This window comes from Acomys russatus, chromosome 2 (genome assembly GCF_903995435.1).
Source record: "Acomys russatus chromosome 2, mAcoRus1.1, whole genome shotgun sequence".
Taxonomy (NCBI): domain Eukaryota; kingdom Metazoa; phylum Chordata; class Mammalia; order Rodentia; family Muridae; genus Acomys; species Acomys russatus.
Window position 1 is genome coordinate 36,422,289 of NC_067138.1, and position 22,524 is coordinate 36,444,812.

Genomic DNA, 22,524 nt, shown 5'->3' on the forward strand with positions numbered 1-22,524 from the left:
ATATATACGGAAAAATCATACACTACTATAGATAGGACATTGAAAGACTGGTATGCAATAAAAAAATCTTCATTTTCTTTCTTGTCAGCATAATTCCTTTAATCCCCCTCCCCCATTTCATAGTAGCATTTCATTTTGAAGTTTAACTTATCAAATGAGTATAAAGTGATCCTGGATTTCAAGTCATTTGACATGAGAATGGAAATGTGAAGTTTTCCTAAGGTTAGTTTTCGTCTTCTGTAATATCTAACTCATCATCTTCTTCTTCATCTACTTGTTGATCCTTTCTTGTTCGACAGGTGGGTATCTGTTAAAAATTAACATGTGGAAAAATAAAAACAAGTGTTTTATATGTTTGGCATATTTTTACATGTTTTAATAGCAAAGGGAATATAGAACAAATATTTCAGAAAATGACTAAATTCCCTGTGAATTTTAAGTCTTTACCAATGCATATGAGGTTAGTCATATTTGATTCCAGTAGTATGCTTCAGTAACATAAAATATCATTACTGTGTATTCTGAAATGAATGTGAAAGTTAAACACTTTACAGTATTTGAATGATGACCACCAAAGTAGATGGTAAAACCAGATACATCTATCAGACAGCAATACTGACAATAGAAATAATGTGTAGTGAGTTGAAACCAACTCACGGGCTGTACATTTACTCTTCCCTTGGATATCTTACTTAAAACATCTCTGGGGGTGATTTATAGCACCCAGGAGATGCCAGACAAGGTTTGGGTACCAGAGTTGGTCACATTTTGGATGTGTGTTGCTATGGACAGATGCTGCTCAACATCTTTACAGGCTACATACACGCAGCATCTAAACCCAATGTCTCCACATACCTACAATCAAGGTAGTAGGGATACATATAAAAAATATCTTAGTATATAGGTCCTGAATTGATGATATATAAGATTTAGTTCTAAATAGAATTTTATATGGACTATGAAGACTAAAATTATGGAGTACATGTGTCAAGGCTAAATGTATAGAAATGTAGTTTGGCTAGGGGGGAGAGGTGAATGTAAAACAATACACAGAATCCAATGACAGGAAGTTTTACCTTTAGCAGTTTTACTTAAAATTGTATTTTGAGATTGTTTTATCGAGTTTTAAAATTCTGGCAATATCAGGTTTTGGTACATTACAGTTACGTTATGGTTTTGGCTGTTGATCTAAAGAGCTATAGGTCTGGGTCCATGAGTTATACTAGGAAAAAGAAAACACTGTTAGGTATAATTTCTACACAGTTAACTAAGCTCACCGTTTGACTTTAGAATTTGTGCTTCTATCAGACACAGCAAATCTACATTAGTGCTGTTCTGTCTTTCTTCAGGATTCTGCTCAGAAAGTAGAGTGTGATTATAGAAACTTTTCTTCATTTTCAGAGGAAAAACTACTATGGCCAGAGAGAATGCATTGCACGAGGCCACAAGGGAAACAGTACAGGACAGTTCCAAAGGCAACAATTCATTCCTTTACAGTATATTTATTTATTTATTTTAGCTCACCTGTCCGGTTCCAGATGTACACTTAGCTGACAGTGATCTCTGCAGAGGTGACTTGGAATTTGCTCTTACAATATCTAAACGAGATGGATAATCTGGTAGATACAGAGAATTTCGGAAAACCTATTGCAATATAAAACAACATTATAAATGATCTAAACGATCCTCCAGATAACCAACTTACATTCTTAAGTTTGAGTTACTGTCAGTTTATGAGGAAAAATTAGCAATCTGGTCAAATTGGAAAAGAAGATGAAAGAATTCTACTACACTCATGCAGTCTGATAACTGCTGTGCAGTAGTCATGAGAGCATCTGACTGAGGCACTCAAACCAGGGTGCTAAGCATGTGTCTGTTTGCTTTGCCTACCCTCAACTGGCACTCCAGGACTGTCCCTGTGGACAGTGCACACTGAAGCCACCCTAACCGTACATGGATAGCAACAGCATTAGAGTCTGACTTGTCTGTCAGCACTCTCAAATGTTAGTCCTAACATAGATGAAGAATCGATATTATCAGGTGTGAATTTCCCTACAATCTTTTTATCCCTCCCCCTGTTTTTTTGAGACAGTGTTTCTCTGTCTCTGTGTAGACCTGGCTATCCAGGACTCACTTTGTAGACCAGGCTGGCCTCAAACCCACAGAGATCTGCCTGCCTCTGTCTCCCTGGGTACTGGGATTATTGGTGTGTACCACCGCACCCAGCCCCCGTTTTGTTTTTTAAAGCAAATGTCATTCTAATTTTTTCCAAATGTGTATTTTCCCTTCACTATCTTAACTACAAATTTACAAAGAGTTTGGTTCCCTCAGGGTCCCTCTTGAACAGGGTTCTCAACTTTCCTAATGTTGTGACCCTTCAGTACAGTTCTTTATGCTGTGATGACACCCATGTATAAAGTTGCTTCCTTGGTACTTTGTAACTAATTTTTCTAGTGTTATGAATTATAAATATGTTCTCTGGTGACCTCCAACACCAAAGGGTTATAACTCATAGGTTCAGAACCACTGGGCTAGAAACAAGCATCTACTCAGTATATAACTTTAAAAACTGATCAGTAACTTTACTTCACCTCCCCACTACCCCTGCCCCTGAGGCTAGAAATGAGACATTCATCCCAAATTGCTCACCAGAATCCTTAAATCATTATCTCCCCTGACCCCAACTGTCCCCCTTCCCGTGCCAGCACGTCACTGCCAGCTAGCTTGCCTCCTCTATTGCTCCATCTGTTTAAAGCCCCATCACACAGACGGAGCCTATCTCTTCTACTGCTTACATCTTAACTATGTTTTAAGGGTTTGGTCACTCACTCATCTTCCCACCTACCTTCTATTACAGACTAATACTGTCCAATAATGTGTTCTGAGATGAAGGAAATGTTTGATGTACAGAAGTCTCCTGGCTATGTGTGGCTGCTAACTACTTGGAATGATTCATGTGGAATTTTGGTTTTTTTCAATAATAAGATAGGTGCATAAAACTAGTCCTGCTATACTGAGTGTAGACTCAGGTTTATAACAAAAAGCTTTCTATCTAGCAGCACGGGCATTCTACTTAATTCTTTACCTGAGGTATTTCTAGCACTGACTCTACATACCTTTCTTTATAGCCAGTTTAACTTCATATTATTGCAGACAAAATATTATCAACCAAAATTCCTTTTTGTGGATCCTACCTACCAGAGACATGTTTTGGGTGACCTTGAAAGACTCAATGTCACTCACACTCACCTAACACTCTTTATTCTACTCTAGAGAACTGACTCATGTGGGGAATGACATTATACTGTGCCTCTTTAGTGCTGGCTCCTCAGGGGGATGTCTCGGTAGACTTACTTACCAGTCCTTAAGGCTCAGGCAAATGCTATCTTTACCTATTCAGTAGCCAGCACTGCCTAGTCTTACTCTCAATGGTAACTGTAATGTTACTATTTTGATCAGATGATTCCCCAACTAGCCTTAAGTTCCTCTAGTGAAAGGAATCCTGTTATCTTTCCAGCTATTCCAAATAAGTGATGCTAGTTAATTCACGTTTGCCCAATAGATTCTAACACAAATACATTTTGTGGAAGAAAAGAACCAAACTAAGGGCTGTTCCCACACATTCCTGTCAGCCAGTGGTTCTCAAGCTTCCTAATGCTGCGGCCCTTTAGTACAGCTCCTTATGTTGTGGTGACCGGCCAACCACAAAATTATTTTGTTGCTACTTCATAATTGTAATTTTGCTATGTTACAAATCATAATGTAAATATCTGTGTTTTCTGATGGTCTTCGGTGACCTCTGTGAAAGGGTTGTTTGATCCCCAAAAGGGTCATGACCCACAGGTTGAGAACTGCTGCTATAAGCCTTCCAATAGTGCAGGATACAACAAGGGATACAATTTAGGCTATAACAACTGTAGTTTAGTTGGGTATCGTGGCACACACCTATAATCCTAGCACTCAGGAAGGCAGAGACAGGCAGATCTCTTTGAGTTTGAGTCTACAAAGAGAGTTCAGAACAGCCAAGGCTACATAGAGAAAACCTGTCTTGAAAACAAAAAGAAAAAGAACTATATTTTAGGAGAGTTCAAGGCTAATTAGGTTAGCAGATTTTTTTTCCTTTGTAAACTTTTCTAGCAAAGAAAAAATTAACATGATATAGAACCCTTGAGATAAACATTTAAACCCACTACTTAAATGAACCTTTTTGCTATAAAAATAACAGAATTTTAAAAAATGAAAGCATTGGCAATCGATTTTTCAATGTGGTCCAAGATCAAGAAGTAATCACAAGATCTGTATATCTTCAGAAATGAATGCACAGAAAATAGTTTTGAAGGAGAAATGGACCTGAGCTATTTAAGCGAAAAAAAAGATGGTTTGTAATAAGTGCAAAAAGTTAGCTGCTGCTAACCATGGCACTCAAAGTATGACCATGAAGAAAAGCAAGTTATATCCTTCTCTTCATTTTTCTTCTTGTTTCTAGAAATCTTTAGGTCATATGAATGCCTATCATGTTTCCCTTGGTCCCAGAGACATAGGTGCTAGATGGTGTAGTAGAGGTTGAGGGCTGGGTCTCCATTCATTCATGCTAAATATTTAAAGCACATTGTTCTTTATTCACAGTAGCCTCACAGCCTTTGCATTATCTATGCCAGCATAAGGTTTTGCTTGGCATTCTCACCTCAAGCTTTTTGGCGTTATAAGACTGGAACCTTCCATCACACACACATATGTTCACATGTTATGGGACTGGTTGCATTATAAAACTTTAATGCTACTAGAATTTGTTTTCTTTTCTGATATCACTGGTGGAATGTAATTTGCCTTGACAATATAGACTATTTCTTACTTATAATCCCAGCACTTAGAGTGGTGCTTGGCGTTAACAGGTGCTGCAGGAGGAAACTGCTAAGACATCTCATGAGGTAATAGCATAATTTCCACTGTATCACAATGATGAAGTCACTTTGTTCAGTACTACTTCCCTGGAATGTCAAAGAAGTTGTTCACAAATGAATCTACTACACAAGCATGAACCCCTTAGGTTTTTAAAAAAATCTATCTTACTTGGTTGGTTAAAGTGGTAGTAAGCTATAAATGGTGTAGTGTGACGTGTAGGGCCTCTAGAATGAGGTGAAAAAGCTTAAGGACAAAGAACTTGAATATCAGTTACAAAAGGAAATGTTGGGGAAAGGAGACTGATACTTGTAAAGGGGGCTCCAGTTCTTCAGGGAAAGTACAGGGATCACTGAACCTGCACCAAATGGTGCAAGACCCTCATATTCAACTGTAGTTGTAGCCTTGAGTATAAAGCATTAAGAAATGTGTTGTGATACCTTTACAGTTGACTCCCATCCATGCTACTAAACTAGCTATCAGAAGACCTCTGAGAAATTTCTTTACTATGTTTCAGTTCTCTTATCCTTAGAGTGAGGAAATACTTTTATTAAAGTTGATAGAATAATTAGCATAGTTAAAATATAGATCTGTTCAAGGCAATGATTACAGAAATTTGCTATTTTATAATTGTCATGTAAAAGTGTAATAGTCTTTTTAAAAAAACATGGAAAGGGGTGAAAATGAAAAGTTAGCTTGAGTACTTGAGGAGAGTGATAGTCATGTGTTAACAGAAAGTATAAATGGAAAGTCACAGAAGATCAGTTATTTGGGTTACGCATGACAGTGTAGATTATGACCCGTATAGAGTCGCAGATCTGAGTTTAGACGTAGGCCTACCTCTATATCTTCATCCTCATCAATCTTTTGTATATTTTGGTAGGCAGCGGTGAAGACCTCTAAAGCTTTGCCATGAAATAGCATTTCAATTGTGATAAACTCAGAAAATATGTTCTGAAAAACACAAAGGTTAAAATTTTAGGGTCTTACATTGTTTTTTATGTATTTAAGAGTTTATTATGGAACCATGGCGTTTTATACCCTCCATTATATAGTCTTAGTATTTTGTGTTACTAAGATCCAGGAATCAGTTTTGTACAGGACAAAAATATAACTGAAATAAAAAAAATTCGTCAAGATTTTTACAGCAAACAATACATTGTTCAAAGTGTTGCTTTGATCACTCTTCACTTCTCTCTTTTTTCCTTTTTAGTAATTAGTTCTTTATACATGATAGTTGACATTTGGATGAGAAAATGATGCAAATATACACAGCTATATACTCCAGTACTACAACCTATAGATACTTGTGTTAAAAATTTAAAACTGATATTTTTAATAACTCCCACTGTTGTAAGAGAAGCCTGACTTTTGAGATGAGACAGAAACTATGACCGACAATAGTTGTCACTCTGTGCAGCAGGTCATAAGTGGCCATGCTATACTAGAATGTATAACGAAGTATCATAATCAAAAGCTGTGTGTTTAGGTACCATTTGGAATTTCATACTAAACATCTCCAGAGATCTACAGGGATCCCTTAAGAGCCTGAGTAGCTTCTGACTAGGCTTAGGAATTAATTCCTTAATTTTTAGTTGCCCTAAGATAGAGTCAAAAAATCCACAAAGGAGTGATGGCATTGTGCTACTGTGTAAGGACAGAGTCAGATCAATAAGACTCCAGCAAAATGAAACATTTTCAACAAAAGTGCCTGCCAAAGCCATTCACAGGGTATATAAAAAGAAGGCTACTTAACCCTGAATTCAAACAATGTAAAAATAAGTGCATCAGAGACTTTTTATGAGTGAAAACGACAAAACGATTAGAGGAAGGCTGAGAGAAATCACCACCTGAATTGACAATGGAGTCTTAGCTGTAACATTAAACCACAAGCAGCAGAAAAAACTGAATACATGTCACTAAAATTGAAAATGTGTGTTCATATGATGCCATCAAGAAAGCAAAGACAGCTGACAATGACAGTTATTATTTAGTAAGTAACTTATATCCAGAACATGAAAAAAACGACCCTTATAACTTAATAGCAAAGATCACCCAATTGAAATATAGACAAAGACCCGAATTAGCATTTCTCCAAGGAAAATATACACAAATGGTAAGAAACATTACTGAGGATTGCAAATCAAAACCACAAGAGATATTACTTTACCCACACCAGTATGGCAACAATAAGAATATTCTACTAAGAAGAAAGTACTTGAGGGAGGGGTCAAAAGAATGTGGAACCATCATACAATGCTAGGAAGAGTGTACTATGACAAAGCCAGCTTAAACAGTTTGGCAATTTCTCAAGTAGTTAAATATTTACTGTATGACCCAGCAATTTCACACACATATGTTTCAGTATATATAGTATATATTTTATATAGAACATATATATGTATGAAAATAAATTTCCACACGAGAATGTGCATATGAATGTTTAAATTAAACTTATAGTCAAAAGTAGGAAATATTAAAGTAGCATTAACTGATTAACAGATAAACAATATTGTACAAATTTATTTAGCCCAATCAAATGAACAGTGATGCATGCTACAACATGGATAGGTAGGCCTGCAAACATGTTAAGTGAAATAGAACACAAAAACTGTTCCTTTCATGGTGAAATGTCCAGAATCACCCTATCCATAGAGACAATCTTAATGATTTCTTAGAACTAGTAAGCAGGCAGAGAAGGAAAGCCAAAGTGTACACAGTTTAGGTGATGAAAATGTTTCCCAAACTGGTAATGGTTGCACATACCTTAATTTTTTACTTTTGATTTTGATACCTACTTTTTCACAGGTGAAGTTTTCTCCTGCTCCTTTCTCCTTGTCAACTTTTCAAGGGGGATGGTATTGCAGACAAGGAGAGAAACCTGGTCACACGGCGTAGCCATCTATTTCAGAAAGGCCCTGGAAGTTGTCACTAAAGCTAGGAATTCTGCACTTACTTTCTTTGCCCCAGTTTTGCTCTCAGTATTGAGCAGGACATAACTCCTGTAGAGGTAGCTTGCATATAGGTGGGCTACAAAAGCAAACCCTAAGATTATCAACTTCACATGAAAAACATTTGCAGGTCCAAGGAATGGATAGCTGTTAAGTAGCAAGGGAATAATTCTTCATTCTTATTGCTCAAGTTAATGCTAATTTTCTTAGAACGTTTAACTCTAGATTTTACAAAGAATGCCCGCAGCTACAGAACTCCATGTCTCCCATATTCTCCCAGCTTGGAACACGTTTATTTCAGAGCAGCCTCTTTAGATACTCTGAGCGGTAACCTGCTTTTACCTAGCACAGCACAGGGCCTTTATTTAGAGGCCAAAATTCTGAAATACTTTGAAACGATGATCAGCAAATGGTCAAATGAATTGCTTTCAGAGATGAATTGCCTAGTTGAATTGTTCCATAATTCCTATTTAAATTGATAATATAGCAAAATAACAAAAATAGTTGTAATAAGAATTAATTTTTATTTGCATATAAAATGATCATTAAGCAATATTTAAGATCTTTCAAAGAAACCTAAAACATTTTTGTCAAAAGACCTGCTGAAACGTATCTGCAGGTTTGTCACATAATAAAGGCAATTGTGGCAGTTTATCATTGTGGGTACAGATTTATGTACAGTTAGGAGTGATACTTTTATGAAGAACCACCATGACCAAAAGGAAGCTGGGGAGGAAAGGGTTTATTTGGCTTCCACTTGAATATTTTAGTCCATCACTGATGCAGAGGCCATGGAGGGGTGCTGCTGACTGGCTTGCTCATCATGACTTGTTCAGCCTGTGTTCTTATAGAACTCAGAACTACAAGCCTAGTGATGGCTTCATTCAGAGTGGGGTGGACCTTCCCTCATTAATCTCTAAAAATGTCACACAGGAGAATCTTCAGGAGGTATTTTCTCAATTGTATTTCCCTTGTTTCCAATGACTAGGTTGTATCAAGTTGACATAAAACTAGACATTAACTATCTAATTAATCTTTTCACATCTTTGAAAGTAATATGGCTACAAATTTTGTGCCATAGATATTAATGACAATCAATCTACTATAATGGAAATCAAAGATTAAAAGTTTGCTTATACTTCATATTTTTGGTTGGGGTTTTCTGACTAAGTTATTTTGTGCATTTGCTTATTCTTAGTAACTACCATATAATCCAATCGGTATAAAGGGCAACAATTTGTTTAAGGTGCTTGAAATAGTACATAAATACGTATGTTATATACATAGATATATACATACATAAATATATATGTTAGCTCTTGTTAAGTATATAAATGGAACCTCTTGCTCCACTCCACCTGCTTCACTGGAGGCCATGTTGGTACCAGGGACCCCAGGAAAGGCCCTATGCCTGCCAACTCCCCTTAAAGTACAACCAACATCTGTAAACTTCACACCATCACATGGGCTTCATATTATGTCCCACAACTTCAGCAGAAGACCTTTGCTTTCCCAGAGGACACTGGTTCTAGGGACCCCAAAGACAATGTTAGCATCCGGAACATCAAAGGTCATTGAGGTCACAAAACCCCAGTGGAGACACTCTACTGGACCTGAAGACTTGCTGGTCACCAGAAACCCAGGACACTGAGGCCAGAGGACCAGAGAAGAAACAGAAACTAAGGGAAAAACATCCCCAAGACACCTATCTAACAAAGATAAACTCAGAGAGCAGCACGTAAAGCTATAATAACCTCAAAATCCAGATGACTAGAGGCCAGTTTAAGAACACAACACCACGCAAGGCAATACAGCATCAACAGAGCCCAGCCATCCTACCAGAGCAAGCCCCGGATATTCCAACACAGATGAATCACAAGGGAATGACCTAAAATCCAATCGTATGAAGATGATAGATGCTTTTAAAGAAGAAATGAATAATCCCTTAAACAAATACTGGAAAGTACAAACAGGTGAAGGAAATGAATAAAACTTTTTAAGACTTGAAAATGGAAGTAAGGAAAACACAAACTGAGGTAATCCTGGAGATGGAAAATCTAGGTAAGGAGGAAGTACAGGTAGGTGCAAGGAACAGTAACAGAATATAAGAGATGAAAGAGAGAATCTCAGGCATAAGAGATAAAATAGAAGAAATTGGTACATTGGTTAAAGAAAACGTTAAATCTAAAAAGTTCCTAACACAAAACATAAAGGAAATATAGGACACTGAAAAGACTAAACTTAAGAATAATGGAAATAAATAATCACTGGTCATTAATCTCTCTCAACATCGATGGACTCAATTCCTTAGTAAAAAGACTAAGAAAACAGAATCTATCATTCTGCTGCATTACAAGAAACACCTTAGCAACAAAGATAGGCATTACCTCAGAGTAACAGGATGAAAAAAATTTTTTTCCAAGCAAACAGACCAAAGAGACAAGCTGGAGTAGCCATTACAATATTTAACACAATAGATTTTAATCAAAATTAAAAGAGATGGGAAAGGACACTTCATACTCATTAAAAGAAAAATACACCAGGATGAAATCTCAATTCTGAATATCTATGTCCCAAAATCAAGGGCATACGCATTTGTAAAAGAAACATCACACTAAAGTTTAAAACACACACCAAACCCTACATATTAATAGTAGAAAACTTCAACACACTATTCTCACCAATGGATAGGACATCCAGACAGAAACTAAACTGAAAAATAATGGAACAAACATGTTATGAGTCAAATGGATCTAACAGGATATCTACAGAGCATTACACCCAAACACAAAAATACATTCTTGTCAGCACCTCCCAGAACTTTCTCCAAAATTGGCCATATACAAGGCTCAACAGATACAAGAAAACTGAAACAATTTTATCAGACCACCATGGATTAAAGCTGGACTTGAACAACAACAGAAACAATAGAAAGCCTATAAGCTCATGGAAACTGAAAAACTCTCTAATCAATGACCACTGGATCAAGGAAGAATTAAAGAAAAATGACTTTCTAGAATTTAATGAAAATAAAGGTACAACATACCCAAAGTTATGGGACTCAGTTCTTAGCCCTAAATGCCTTCATAAAGAAATTACTAGGGACTTAACAGCACACCTGAAAGCTCTAGAACAAAAAGAAGAAACCCAAGAGAAGTAGAAGGTAGGAAACAAACTGAGTAAAACAGAAACAAAGAGAACAATATAAAGAATCTAGAAAACCAAGACCTGGTTCTTTGAGAAAATCAACACAACAGACCCTTAACCAAACCAACTAAAGGCAGAGAGAGACTATCCAAATTAACAAAAATCAGAAACAAAAAGACAGAACAGACACAGGGGAAATCAAAAGAATCATTAGGTCTTACTTTAAAAACCTGGAGGCCACACAATTGGAAAAATGTAGCCAAAATGGACAATTTTCTTGATAGAAATCAAGATCAGGTAAACAATATACCTATAACCCCTAAGGAAATAAAATTAGTCATTAAATTAAAAACAAACAGCCCAGGGTCAGATGGTTTTGGCTCAGAGTTCTATCAGACATTAAAAGAGGAGCGAATACCAATATTTTTCAAACTATACCACAAAATAGAAACATTGCCAATTCATTTTATGAGGCCACAGTCATCTTGATACATAAACCACAAAAAAAATTCAACAGAGTTTCAGACTAATTTCCCTCATGAACTTGATGCAAAATTAATAAAATACTGCAAACCAAATCCAAGAATAAATCAAAAAGATCATCCACCATGATCAAATAGGCTTTATCCCAAAGAGGCAAGGATGATTCAACATATGAAAATCTTATCAATGTAACCCACCATATAAACAAACTAAAAAAATAATCATCTTATTAGATGCTGAAAAGCCTTTGACAAAATTTAACATCCCTTCATGATAAAAGTCTTGGAAAGATCAGTGATACAAGGCACATACCTAAACATAATAAAAACATCAAATTAAACAGAAACTGAAAGCAGTTGCACTAAAATCAGGGACAAGGTTCTCCACTCTCTCCATTTCTCTCCTATATAGTACTTGAAATTTTAGCTAGAGCAATATGATCAAGGGGATACAAGTTGGAAAGGAAGAAGTCAAAGTATCACTATTCACAGATGATTTGATAGTATTTAATAACTACCAGGGAACAAACAGAGCTGTTAAATACCTTCAGTGAAGTGGCTAGATAAAAAATAAACTAAAAAAACAAAACAAAAACAAAAAACAACAAAAACCAAAACACACACACACACACACACACACACACACACACACCCCACCACCACCACCACCACCAACAACAACAACAATAAAAGAGCAGCCCTCATTTCTACAAACAATAAATGGGCTGAGAAAGGAACTAGGAAATTGACACCCTTCACTGTAGGCACAAATAATATATCTTGGTGTAACTTAACCAAGCAAGTGAAGGACATGTATGACAAGAACTTCAAGTCTCTGAAGAAAGAAATTGAAGAAAATAGCAGAAGATGAAAATATCTCCCATGCTCATGAATCAGTAGAATTAACATAGTAAAAATGGCTATCTCACCCAAAGCAATCTACAGATTCAAGACAATTCCAATCAAAATTCCTACACAATACTTTGCAAATCTTAAAAGAACAATATTCAACTTCATATGAAAAAAAAAAAAAACCAAAGGATAGCTAAAACAATCCTGTACAATAAAAAGTTCTAGAGGTATCATGACCCCTGATTTCAAGTTGTACTGCAGAGCAATAGCAATAAAAACCACATGGTATTGACATTAAAAACAGACAGCTTGATCAATGGAATTGAATCAAAGATCCAAAAGTAACACCTATGGACACTTGATTTTTGACAAAGAAGCCAAAATTATAGAGTGGAAAAATGAAAGCACCTTCAACAAATGTTGTTTTTCTAACTGGATGTCTGTACGTAGAGGAATGCAAATCTATAGATCCATATCTATCACCCTGCACAAAATTCAAGTTCAAGTGGATCAAAGACTTCAAAATAAAACCAGAAACACTAAACCTGACAGAAGGAAAAGTGGGGAAGAGCCTTGAACTCATTGGTACAGGAGACAGCTTCTGATAACCATGGGAGACTTTCCCTTTTCTGAAGAGAAAGGAAGGAGGGGTGGATGATGGGAGGAAGGGCTTGGAAGAGAGGATGGTGGGAAAACTGCAGTCAGAATATAAAGTAAGTAAAAAAGTTACTTAAAAAAAGAATATAGCCCCTTTAATATGCCATTGTGTTTATAACAACACTTGATAAATATTGGTCTACAATTTTATCTTAAGAATTCTGGGCTAAAAAATCAGTATATTATTTCCAAACACTCCCCCCCCCCCCCAGCTTTAAGTAAAGTTAGGAAGTATTCTGCATTGTTAATTACCTTTATGTCCTTTATTTTCTGCTTTTCAAAATTATCAATAGTTTCCTCCAAATGACGACTTGTGCGAGTAGCATCTATGGTGGCTCTCTGTAATTCAGTTTCTGCCTAAAAAAGTGAACCCCCAACAACAACAAAAAACTCATCAGAATCTATGTAGTTGAATCTTTTGGTAAAAGTTACCATTCCTGTGTTGGCTTTCTGGCCTAAATGTGTAAACTGTTCAAATTTACCTTTTACCACATACAATGAAAGAACTGCATTAGGTAGTACACACAATATAGAAGTTTATTAAGTGACGTTCAACAAAAGTCTTTTCTTTAAAACTGTTTTCCCTGTTGCCCTTGGGTTTAATGTAAAACCATTTTCTGTTTTCTGCCACTTCCCTCTATTTCAGACTGTGCCATTTATCACACAGCCCGGTTTCTAATCTCTATCTCCTTCACTCCTCATCTCTAAAAATAACCTTATAATTTGTATTTTCAATGCTCTCACAGTGTATTAACCTGTAAGTACAGGTTATCTCACAATATTACCATATAGATTAAATGAAATAAATAAATCTTTGTGAAGGACTAAGAGCACACATTAAAAAGACCTACAACTATAATGGTTTCCATTACAGAAAACCAAAATTTTTATTATTACAATATGCAAGTTCTTGAAGCTAGTGAGAGTCGAGTGTCTCATCACTATTTACTTAAAAAAAGATGTATTTATTTATTATGTATACAGTATTGTGCCTGCATATGTGCCAGCAAGCCAGAAGAGGGCACTAGATCTCATTATAGATGGTTATGAGCACCATGAGGTTGCTGGGAATTGAACTCAGGACCTCTGGAAGAGCAGATAGTGCTCTTAACTGCAGAGCCATCTCTCCAGCTCCACTGTTGACTTTTACGACTTCCCCAAATGCATTAGATGTGTAATTTTTAATTGTTGAGACAAGGTCTCCCTATATGGCCTGTGCTGTACTAGGATTCTCTAACATTGGCGGATGTGAATTCATGTTTTCCTGCCTCTGCCTCTTGTCTGCTATGATTACAGGCGTGTATTATCATGTCTATGAATCTATGCTTATATATATATCATGCAATTTTGGAATAAATATAACATGGTCTATGCTGGCTATAAACTTACTATCTGGTGGAAGAAAACCTTGAACTTCTGATCTTCCTTCTACCCTCCAAGTGATGGGATTACAGGTATGTACCATCACGCTCAGCTTAATCAGCTTTTGATTAGCTAACCACACTACATTGTTTCTGGTCATTATTTACATGCCAGTAACTAATATACTAAGTGACGAGTTTTAATGCTTTGCTTTATACATGGTGACATGCACTTGTACTATCTAGAACTGTGTTGTAAAATCAATTATCATGGATACTCTCTAATATTGCTATTTATTTGTGGATAGACTTTTAAAAACTGCTTCCTAAGTTATTCTAGTTGCATACCAAGAATTCAGGTAGCAACAGTACTGTTACGTGCAGAAAACTCCAGTTTAATCACGTTATTTCTCTTTAAGCATCTTTCCTTTAGGACAATAGTTGTTTCCACATATTAAATGTTTTCTCTACCAAAATTATAAAGACATACCTCAATTTTATGATTAAATTATTCCTAATAAAGTTTTGTTCCTTCTATAATAATTATATTTTCTCTAAAGTCATATATCATTTCATATGAATTTGTCATCCAAATTTTGAGATCTAATATTCTGACATTAAGCTATTGCTTTCTTTTAAAAGAATATATATATTGAAACAAGTAAAAGGGTTTACTCTCAGGATCCATTTCTTGACACACCATTTTATTGCCCACCTGCGACTGAAAAATTTCATAAAGGAAAAAAATATGTTTTAAAGAGGAATGAACATTTTAAAATAAAATCACATACCTTTCTAAAATTGCTCTAACAACCGCCATATACAGTTCTTGTGACTTCTATTTTGTATCTTGTCTTTGTCCTTCTAATTTCCTGATATTTCAGTTTAAAACTGGGAGCCTCTGTACATGTTTAAACTAGGAAAGCATGGGGGAGCAGAAGCCATAGCTGGGGTCTCTGCATTCCAGCCTCAAGCAACCTCCATCCATTTCTCAAGTTTGACATGCTCTTCCTGAGCATAGAACTCACCCAGAGTCAGTCTTTGAAAATATACATTTGTGATGATTATTATAATCACTGGAAATTGCTCAAAATTCTACAATGAACCAATTGCAAGCAGGAAATGTTAAGAACAATTGGTATGTATCAGCATAGTTGGCCAGGACATTCAAATGGTGACAAGAAGGGAAGCCAGACTGTACTTTGAAACTGTGCTATGGCCTGTTCAGAAGTCACTTGGGGCCTTCGGGGTGAACAGTAGATCCTAGGATTATCTTCATTGAAAAGGGGCAGTCTGATTTATTTCCATATTGCACTGCACTTTAACATACTTCCAAGTAAACAGGTGAGTTGTAAGGGTCGGTCTGGAAAAAATACTATAATGCTCTTGACCGTTTTTACTTTTATATAGAATATATTCACATCTAAGTTGTCACTCAGGCTCTTGCTTCAGGCTGTGAGAATCCTTCTGTAGATCTTATCTAACGAGCAGAACAACTCAGCTGCAACAGTAGCTTGTGTTTGTCCTGCCTTGTTTGCGGTGTGCCATAGACTGCCCCCTTTCTCTACAACAGTGTTAACAACATTTAGGAGTCAGAAGTTTGACTCAGCACTATGTTCATTTGTGGTTAAAGGTCACTATGAATACTTATGGTTCAATCAACTATTATGTAGGATTCCAGATGATATATCTTACCTGCCTCCAGAGACTCTTTTTCCCCATGAACAAAACAAATTTTTATTACTGACTTCATTAAACATTGGTGGCTTCCTAGTCTGACAGAGACCTCTAGCTGTCAGTCATGAATTTGTTCTCTGGTTTGCCCCGCTTGCTTAAAACACACTCCAGTTTAAAATATTAAGCTGAAACAAATGTCCAACAAATGTTTTGCATCAGCCCAACTTAACTGCCTCTTTGTGTTTTTCTTTTTTTAAAACAGATGGTTGGCCTTTTGTACCTTTGGTCCAGAAGAAGATGAACCAGGCAATTGGTGCAGCCCCAAATCACTGCTCAGGGGATTCCCAAATCTCTGTGGTGTCTGGCTGGGCTAGGGAGAATCCACCTTGAGTGAGAGGGAGATCAATAAGACGGAATGGGTAGCAGGGGCTGTTGGTGCTTTCCCAGAGGCTGCTAGCACTGTATGTTTTTGTTGGTCACCAAAGAGACACAGTCTAGTTCAGGAAGTAACTGGAGTCTAAAAGCTCCCTTTTACAGCAGACAGCCCTTCCAGACAGACCTTAGTTATACTGCAGTCTCCTGAAGGCTTGACTGAACGTTATAGCTATGATTTCACGTTGTGTGTTTGTTTTGTTTTCTGATAAAGGACATTGTTAGAACATTTCCCCTTCCTTAAAAGTACTGCAGGTGCGGCACTGAGACACTGGCGTTTACTGAGACATCTACATTTCTGAGTGGACTGGGAGATAACATATCCTGAAAAACAAAGAGGACTGGGTTAGGAGGTAGAACTAGGTACTCTACAGCTGGCTAGTTTCTATTCCTCAATGTTTCTTTTTGCCACCGACAGAAAACACTTAGAACTAGAGATGTGTAATTTCATACATATTTACTTTTGTACTGCATACCTCACAAAGCTTTTTTAAGACCCAAATCCAAAGGATACAATCACGTGCCGATCAGATGGGTTTCGTTGGCGTGTCCTTTCTAACTGAGATAACTGTTTGGCTTCTCGATTCCTTGCTGTTAATGTTGCTTTCAGATCATCCTGTAAATAAGCATGTTTGTTAATAAGACTTTCTAACTTAAAGAAGTAGAACACTCTATCTTAAGAATGGAAGAATAATTCTTGTTTGATCCTGGTACTGTGAGCAGATTCTGACACCATGAGCACAAAAGGCATGTGTGCTGGAAAGATGGGGGACAGAGAGAGAAAGGGGGGATATGCACAGGAAAGCATGCATATTTCATTGATATTTTCTCAAGACAGAAAATGAATGGAAAATGTACCATACCAATACATGATTATAATATTGGTTATGGTGATGCTTACACAAAGAGCATATATATTTATAAAAACCAAACATAGAAAAATAAGAAATTTATTATGTGTAAATTTTACTCTAAGTTGACTTCCATAAGTTTGTCAGTTTTTAAAAATACAAGCCACCAGCTTTAAAACAAAAATATATACACATATTCATCACATATTATAATATTTTTCACAATAATGATTTTTTACTGCTTAAATAGAATATTAATATACCTAGCAAGCTTTGCAAAAATGCTTCATCATTTTTAAAGATCCAAGAAAAAAATTTTCAAAAGTATGTAAAAAGAATAACTGCATGTTATTTTGTATGTTATGAAAAAGACAAAAAAATCTCCTACCTTGTCAGAATACCAAGGATAAAAACATGGATTTACTTACTCGTTTCATTTTTACAATGGTCCCATAGGCTTTCAAAGGTTCAACTACTTTGGCTTCAAGTCTTTCAACCTATTAAAAATTATATAACATATAACTGAAAAGAAACATAGAAATATCAAAATTTAAATACTGAAATAAAATCTATGTTGTTTATCTGAAATAAATACGGTATAGATTAATAGTTTTGAAATGTTAAGGTGATACTCTTTGTGACATTTTAAAGATAGATAATCATCTGGCTATTGCTAATACTCAAAATCTAATCTCAGGCACTGAGAGCATAAAAGATATAGCCACAGTAGCAGACAAAATACACCTGAACCACAGCCTGACGGGGATGTGCCTGGCACTTCCGAGCAGCTCTTCCTTGAGCAAGCACAGACTTTACCTTCAGTCATAGCTTCCAGCAAGTTTTAAGACATCTCTAGTTTTAGTACAGCTACCATTTTCATGTGTTCAAGCGCACACTGTCTGGCATTACAGATTCTGACTCCTAATTCTCATAGCTCAACTTTCCAGAAAAACTAAAGCTGAAAGATACCGTGTTACTAAGAACATTTAAAGGAACACAACCCTCAAAAGCAAACTGCTTAGGGACTATTGTATTCGCTGCATTAAAAACAAAACAAAACAAAAACCCAGTCACTTGTATTTAGCAAAGACCCAGACAGAGATGGATGGGCTTCGGTGCTGCTGATCTGCCAAACCGTACAACTGATCTCTTCTTAGCTAGATACAAGCAGTTTATCATACTCGTTTAAATTTTCATCACAAAATGAATGAAAGTGCTGTGTGTGTGTGTGTGTGTGTGTGTGTGTGTGTGTGTGTGTGTGTGTGTGTATTTCTCCAGACAGGGTTTCTCTGTGTAGCCCTGGCTGTCCTGGACTCACTCTGTACAACAGGCTGGCCTGGAACTCACAGAGCTCCGCCTGCCTCTGCCTCCTGACTGCTGGGATTGCTATCATGTGCCTGGCTAATAACAATTCTTCTAATAACTGTAGGGCACTGGAACTTTGTCAGAGTGCACAAACAAATGATATCTATTGCTTGAAACAAACATTTGTACAGCAAATAAAATGCTTTTTTAAAATGATACATCTTTACCTAATAATGCATTCTATTTCAAATTTATTCTTTAGTTTCTGGAAAAGATGTTATATGAATGTCTCATTTTAAACTATTTTAGGAAAATGTAAAAAAACAAAACAACAAAACAAACTATAAGCTTTCATCAATCATTTCCCTATCCAGAATTCTGAAATCAATGCTGTGAATACTGAAGACAGTTTCATGTGTACCATTTCTAGTAACCTCCACTGTGAGGACTTTCGGAATCTGTGCTAACAGTTCCCTTTCCTTTCCTTTGCCTACCTTTGTCATGGTCATTAGCATCTCCACCATTTGGTAAGCAGGGAAACAGAGCAGAGCAAATGCAAATCAATTCACGTGGCTACTTGATACCTAGCATACAAAATTTTCTAGAGAGGGGAAATTATTGGCGAGATTGGACTTTAGGATTATCTGTGAGTTAAAAAAAATACCTTTGAAACAGTCAATCTCCAATTTCCATGTATAATTGCGTATTGCTTGTTACAGAAGAAATGTACGCCAAGAACTTCCTTACAGGTCTCTCTGAGTGATTAGTACTCAAATTGTGTATGTGCTATGGCGATAAGTTCCAAGATTATTCCTCTCATTTTAAGTTTGGGAACTGAAACTTGTTTTAGGCTTTAAGCAAGAAAAAGAGCAATGGTGCTTGTTACAAAAGTAAAGGAGCAATGGCGTTTAAACTTGGCAACTTTGTAAGTTAACTGGCATCTAAAAGAAGTGTGTGGAAATGCTTGTGCAGTACCAAAGGTAAGAAGAATATTGGTTTTTAGACAGCTCTCACAAGAGCAAGACTCACAGCAACCACACAGCTAACCTCTCAAGATGCATCACTTGGTTTGTTTCTGTGTTATAAATCAGCTTCCTGATTATTCAACTTTCAAACCGCGGGGCTATCAGCACCGTGTTGCCCATTCATTAGTAACCAGCTCATGCTGTCACCCTCAGCATTTCCAGCTCTAGTTATCCTTTAAAATGCACCCCGTCCCCATGAGCACATATCTGCCACTTTTTCTGAACGCCTGCTGCGTCATCAAAGTTGGCAAATGAACTGGTAAATGCAAGACTTCAAGCACACCTAAAGTTTAGTTTGAAAGTTGTCAAATCACAGAAAGCTTCCCTACGGTGGACTCAAGCGTTAACAGTCAGGAAATGCATTTATCAAGCGTGCCTTCACCATGTTGGATAGGTTATAATGGAAAGGCTGCACAGTTCCTACGCACTACTTCTTGGGCTTATAATTAATGACACCAGAACCTCATTTCATACCTCTGCTTGGCGGTAATCTTGAAGTTTGGCAAACTCATCAGCAAAGTTTTTCAGACCCTGCTTTAAATTTGGGGTCTCAGTAGAGGCATAAGTGTTGATTTCATTCACCAGGAGGTCAGCTTTGTCTCGCAGCCTGGCAGTTTTCCGTACATAAGCAGCAAAGATTTGGCAGAGCTCTCCAAAGTGCTTCTCCACATTCGTGACAGCATCCTGCAGCTGTTTTGTCTGTGCATCTCTAGAAAAAGGAGACACAGAGCGCTTCTTAGAACAGTAAGATAGTGTCTCCATAATTTTTTATATGCGAACATTCCCCGGGGCATACCGAAGCCCTGAAAAGCCAAAATTCCCAACTCTCCGGGAGGCCCGCCCTTCGCTAGGATCCTATTCAGGGTCTGGTCCTGCCCTAGGACTGTGCAGGCCCAGGAAAGGGCCTCGGCCCGGTCCACCGTGGATAAGCGACAGCTGTGCCGCGGCCCGAGCACCGGCGGCCTCCCGGGCTCGGTACCACGGCGGGGCCCGGCCGAGCTCAGCCGGGAGACTCTCTCGGGCCTGCACTCCCTGCAGCCGTGGGGGACAGGCTGCAGAGAGCCGCGGTAACCATGCGGCCTCCTAACGATCGGGCCGGCTTCGAGGCCCTCGGCCAGGCTCCCCCTTGCCCACCCGGCCCTCTCCCTCGGGAGGCCTGCACGACAAGGCCCCGGGGAAGTTACCGGTCTTCCAGGTTGCGCCTCAACATCTTGCCTTGCGCGCCGCCGGGGACCCCGGGTGGGAGCCCAACGAGCGCGGCTCCGGGGCGCCAGGGCGCGCGGGAGCAGGAGCCGCCGCCACTTCCACCAGGAGGTGAGAGCGCGCTTTGCGCGCCGCCGCGCCTGCCCGGCGTTTCCGTGGCAACGCGGCGCGCGCCCCTGCGGTCAAGAGCAGGGCAAGGAAGACCAGAGGGCATTGGGCAGAGAGACCGCCGAGCATCCTCCTTCAGTGTACCTCTCCAGGCCTCCCAGGCCGCTGGCTGCAAAGGAGAAAAATCAACCCACCAGTAACCGGAAGGGGCACTTGAAAGTAAGGGTGAATGGGGTCCAGGCTCTGCTTCTGGTAGTGTAGAGTTAATGCTATGCTTGGCCTAGAGCTTCTCTGCTGAGCTTGACAATGTGTGGGCTCCTGGAAGCTGCCTTTGGAAAAGAGCGGCTGTGTTAGTTAGATTTCTATCGCTGAGCTAAGACCCTGACAAAATCAAGTTGGGGAGAAAAAGGTTCCTTTCATTGATAACTCCCAAGTCACAGTTCTCTGAGGAACTCAGGGCAGGAACCCAGAGGCAGGAACTGAAGCAGAGGCCATGAAGCAACACTGCCTGCTGGCCTATTCAGTTGGCTTTCTTACATACCCCAGGACCTCTTGCTCAGGGCTGGCAGCTGTCCACTGTGGCCTGGGCCCTTCCTCATTAACCATCAATCAAGAAAACCCCTGCTGTAGCACCCCTACATGCCAATCTGATGGGGGCATTTTCTGAATCCAAGAGTTGCCTCTTCTCAAATAACTCTAACTTGAGTCAAATTGACTCAAACCAAACCAAACCAAACCAAACGAAACCAAACAAGCCAAACAACCCCCTCCAAACCATAACAAACAAACAACAGCAACTAGGTAGCTTACTGCCTCATCTTTAACTTCATTTTTCGCCCCCGCAGTTAACTGAATTTCTACTTTGTGAAAAAGACTGTTAGACCTGGGAATAAGTTAAAATATGGGCCTGAATAAAGGTCCCCAGCTTGAAGAGACATAGCGCTTTTCCCAGAGCTTTTTCTTTAACTCCTGAACACCCAATGGCCTGGATATGTGGAGGGTGGGGAGGGGGAGGGGCGGTGACAGGGGAAAGAGGCGGGAGGGAGGGAAGGAGGGGGAGAAACTTCTCTTCTAAGTCAGCCTAGGGTCCAAATTCAAGCTTTAGCTTTTTCACTGAGCTGACACTGTGCTTGACTCAACCCAGGCAACTTCTAGTACACTCCTAGTTTTGTACTGACTCCTTGAAGCGGAGGAAATGTGCCTCCTGCAGCTCTGTGAAGGGTCAGTTTGTACAAATGGATGTCCCAGTTTTATGTAACTTCTGCTTTAAATCTCCCCACTCCTCTCTCCCACTCCCCCCACCCCCTCATGTGGTAAACTCCTCCCTTCTCCCTTTTATTCCTACAGCAAGCCAACTGTGGAGTGCCCATAGTCTGAGAATAGAGTCCTAACCTAAGGTCAGAATAGTCTTTGTTTTTCTAGAGCTCACAGCTCTGCAGAGGGTGTGGCGGGTATGGGGCATGTGGAGGGTCTGGTGGTGGGTGGGAGGGTGAATCAAGCTAGCTAAACAATCAAACTCATGTAAAACAAGACCCAGAAATGTGCCACTGTATCAGCTTTTGTTGCATAACAAA

General features: G+C 38.5%; 1 protein-coding gene across 1 annotated transcript; it reads right to left on the reverse strand.

The window, feature by feature from the left end:
• Positions 1–21,071, reverse strand: Cibar1 (CBY1 interacting BAR domain containing 1). Its single transcript, XM_051160440.1, has 9 exons — positions 20,824–21,071; positions 20,114–20,348; positions 17,738–17,806; positions 16,973–17,074; positions 15,050–15,070; positions 13,241–13,345; positions 5,740–5,853; positions 1,525–1,644; positions 1–307 (listed from the first exon to the last, which is right to left on the reverse strand). The coding sequence occupies exons 1-9, from the start codon at positions 21,054–21,056 to the stop codon at positions 224–226; spliced, it is 1,083 nt and encodes a 360-aa protein (XP_051016397.1). The 5' UTR covers positions 21,057–21,071; the 3' UTR covers positions 1–223.
• Positions 21,072–22,524: the final 1,453 nt, after the last annotated feature.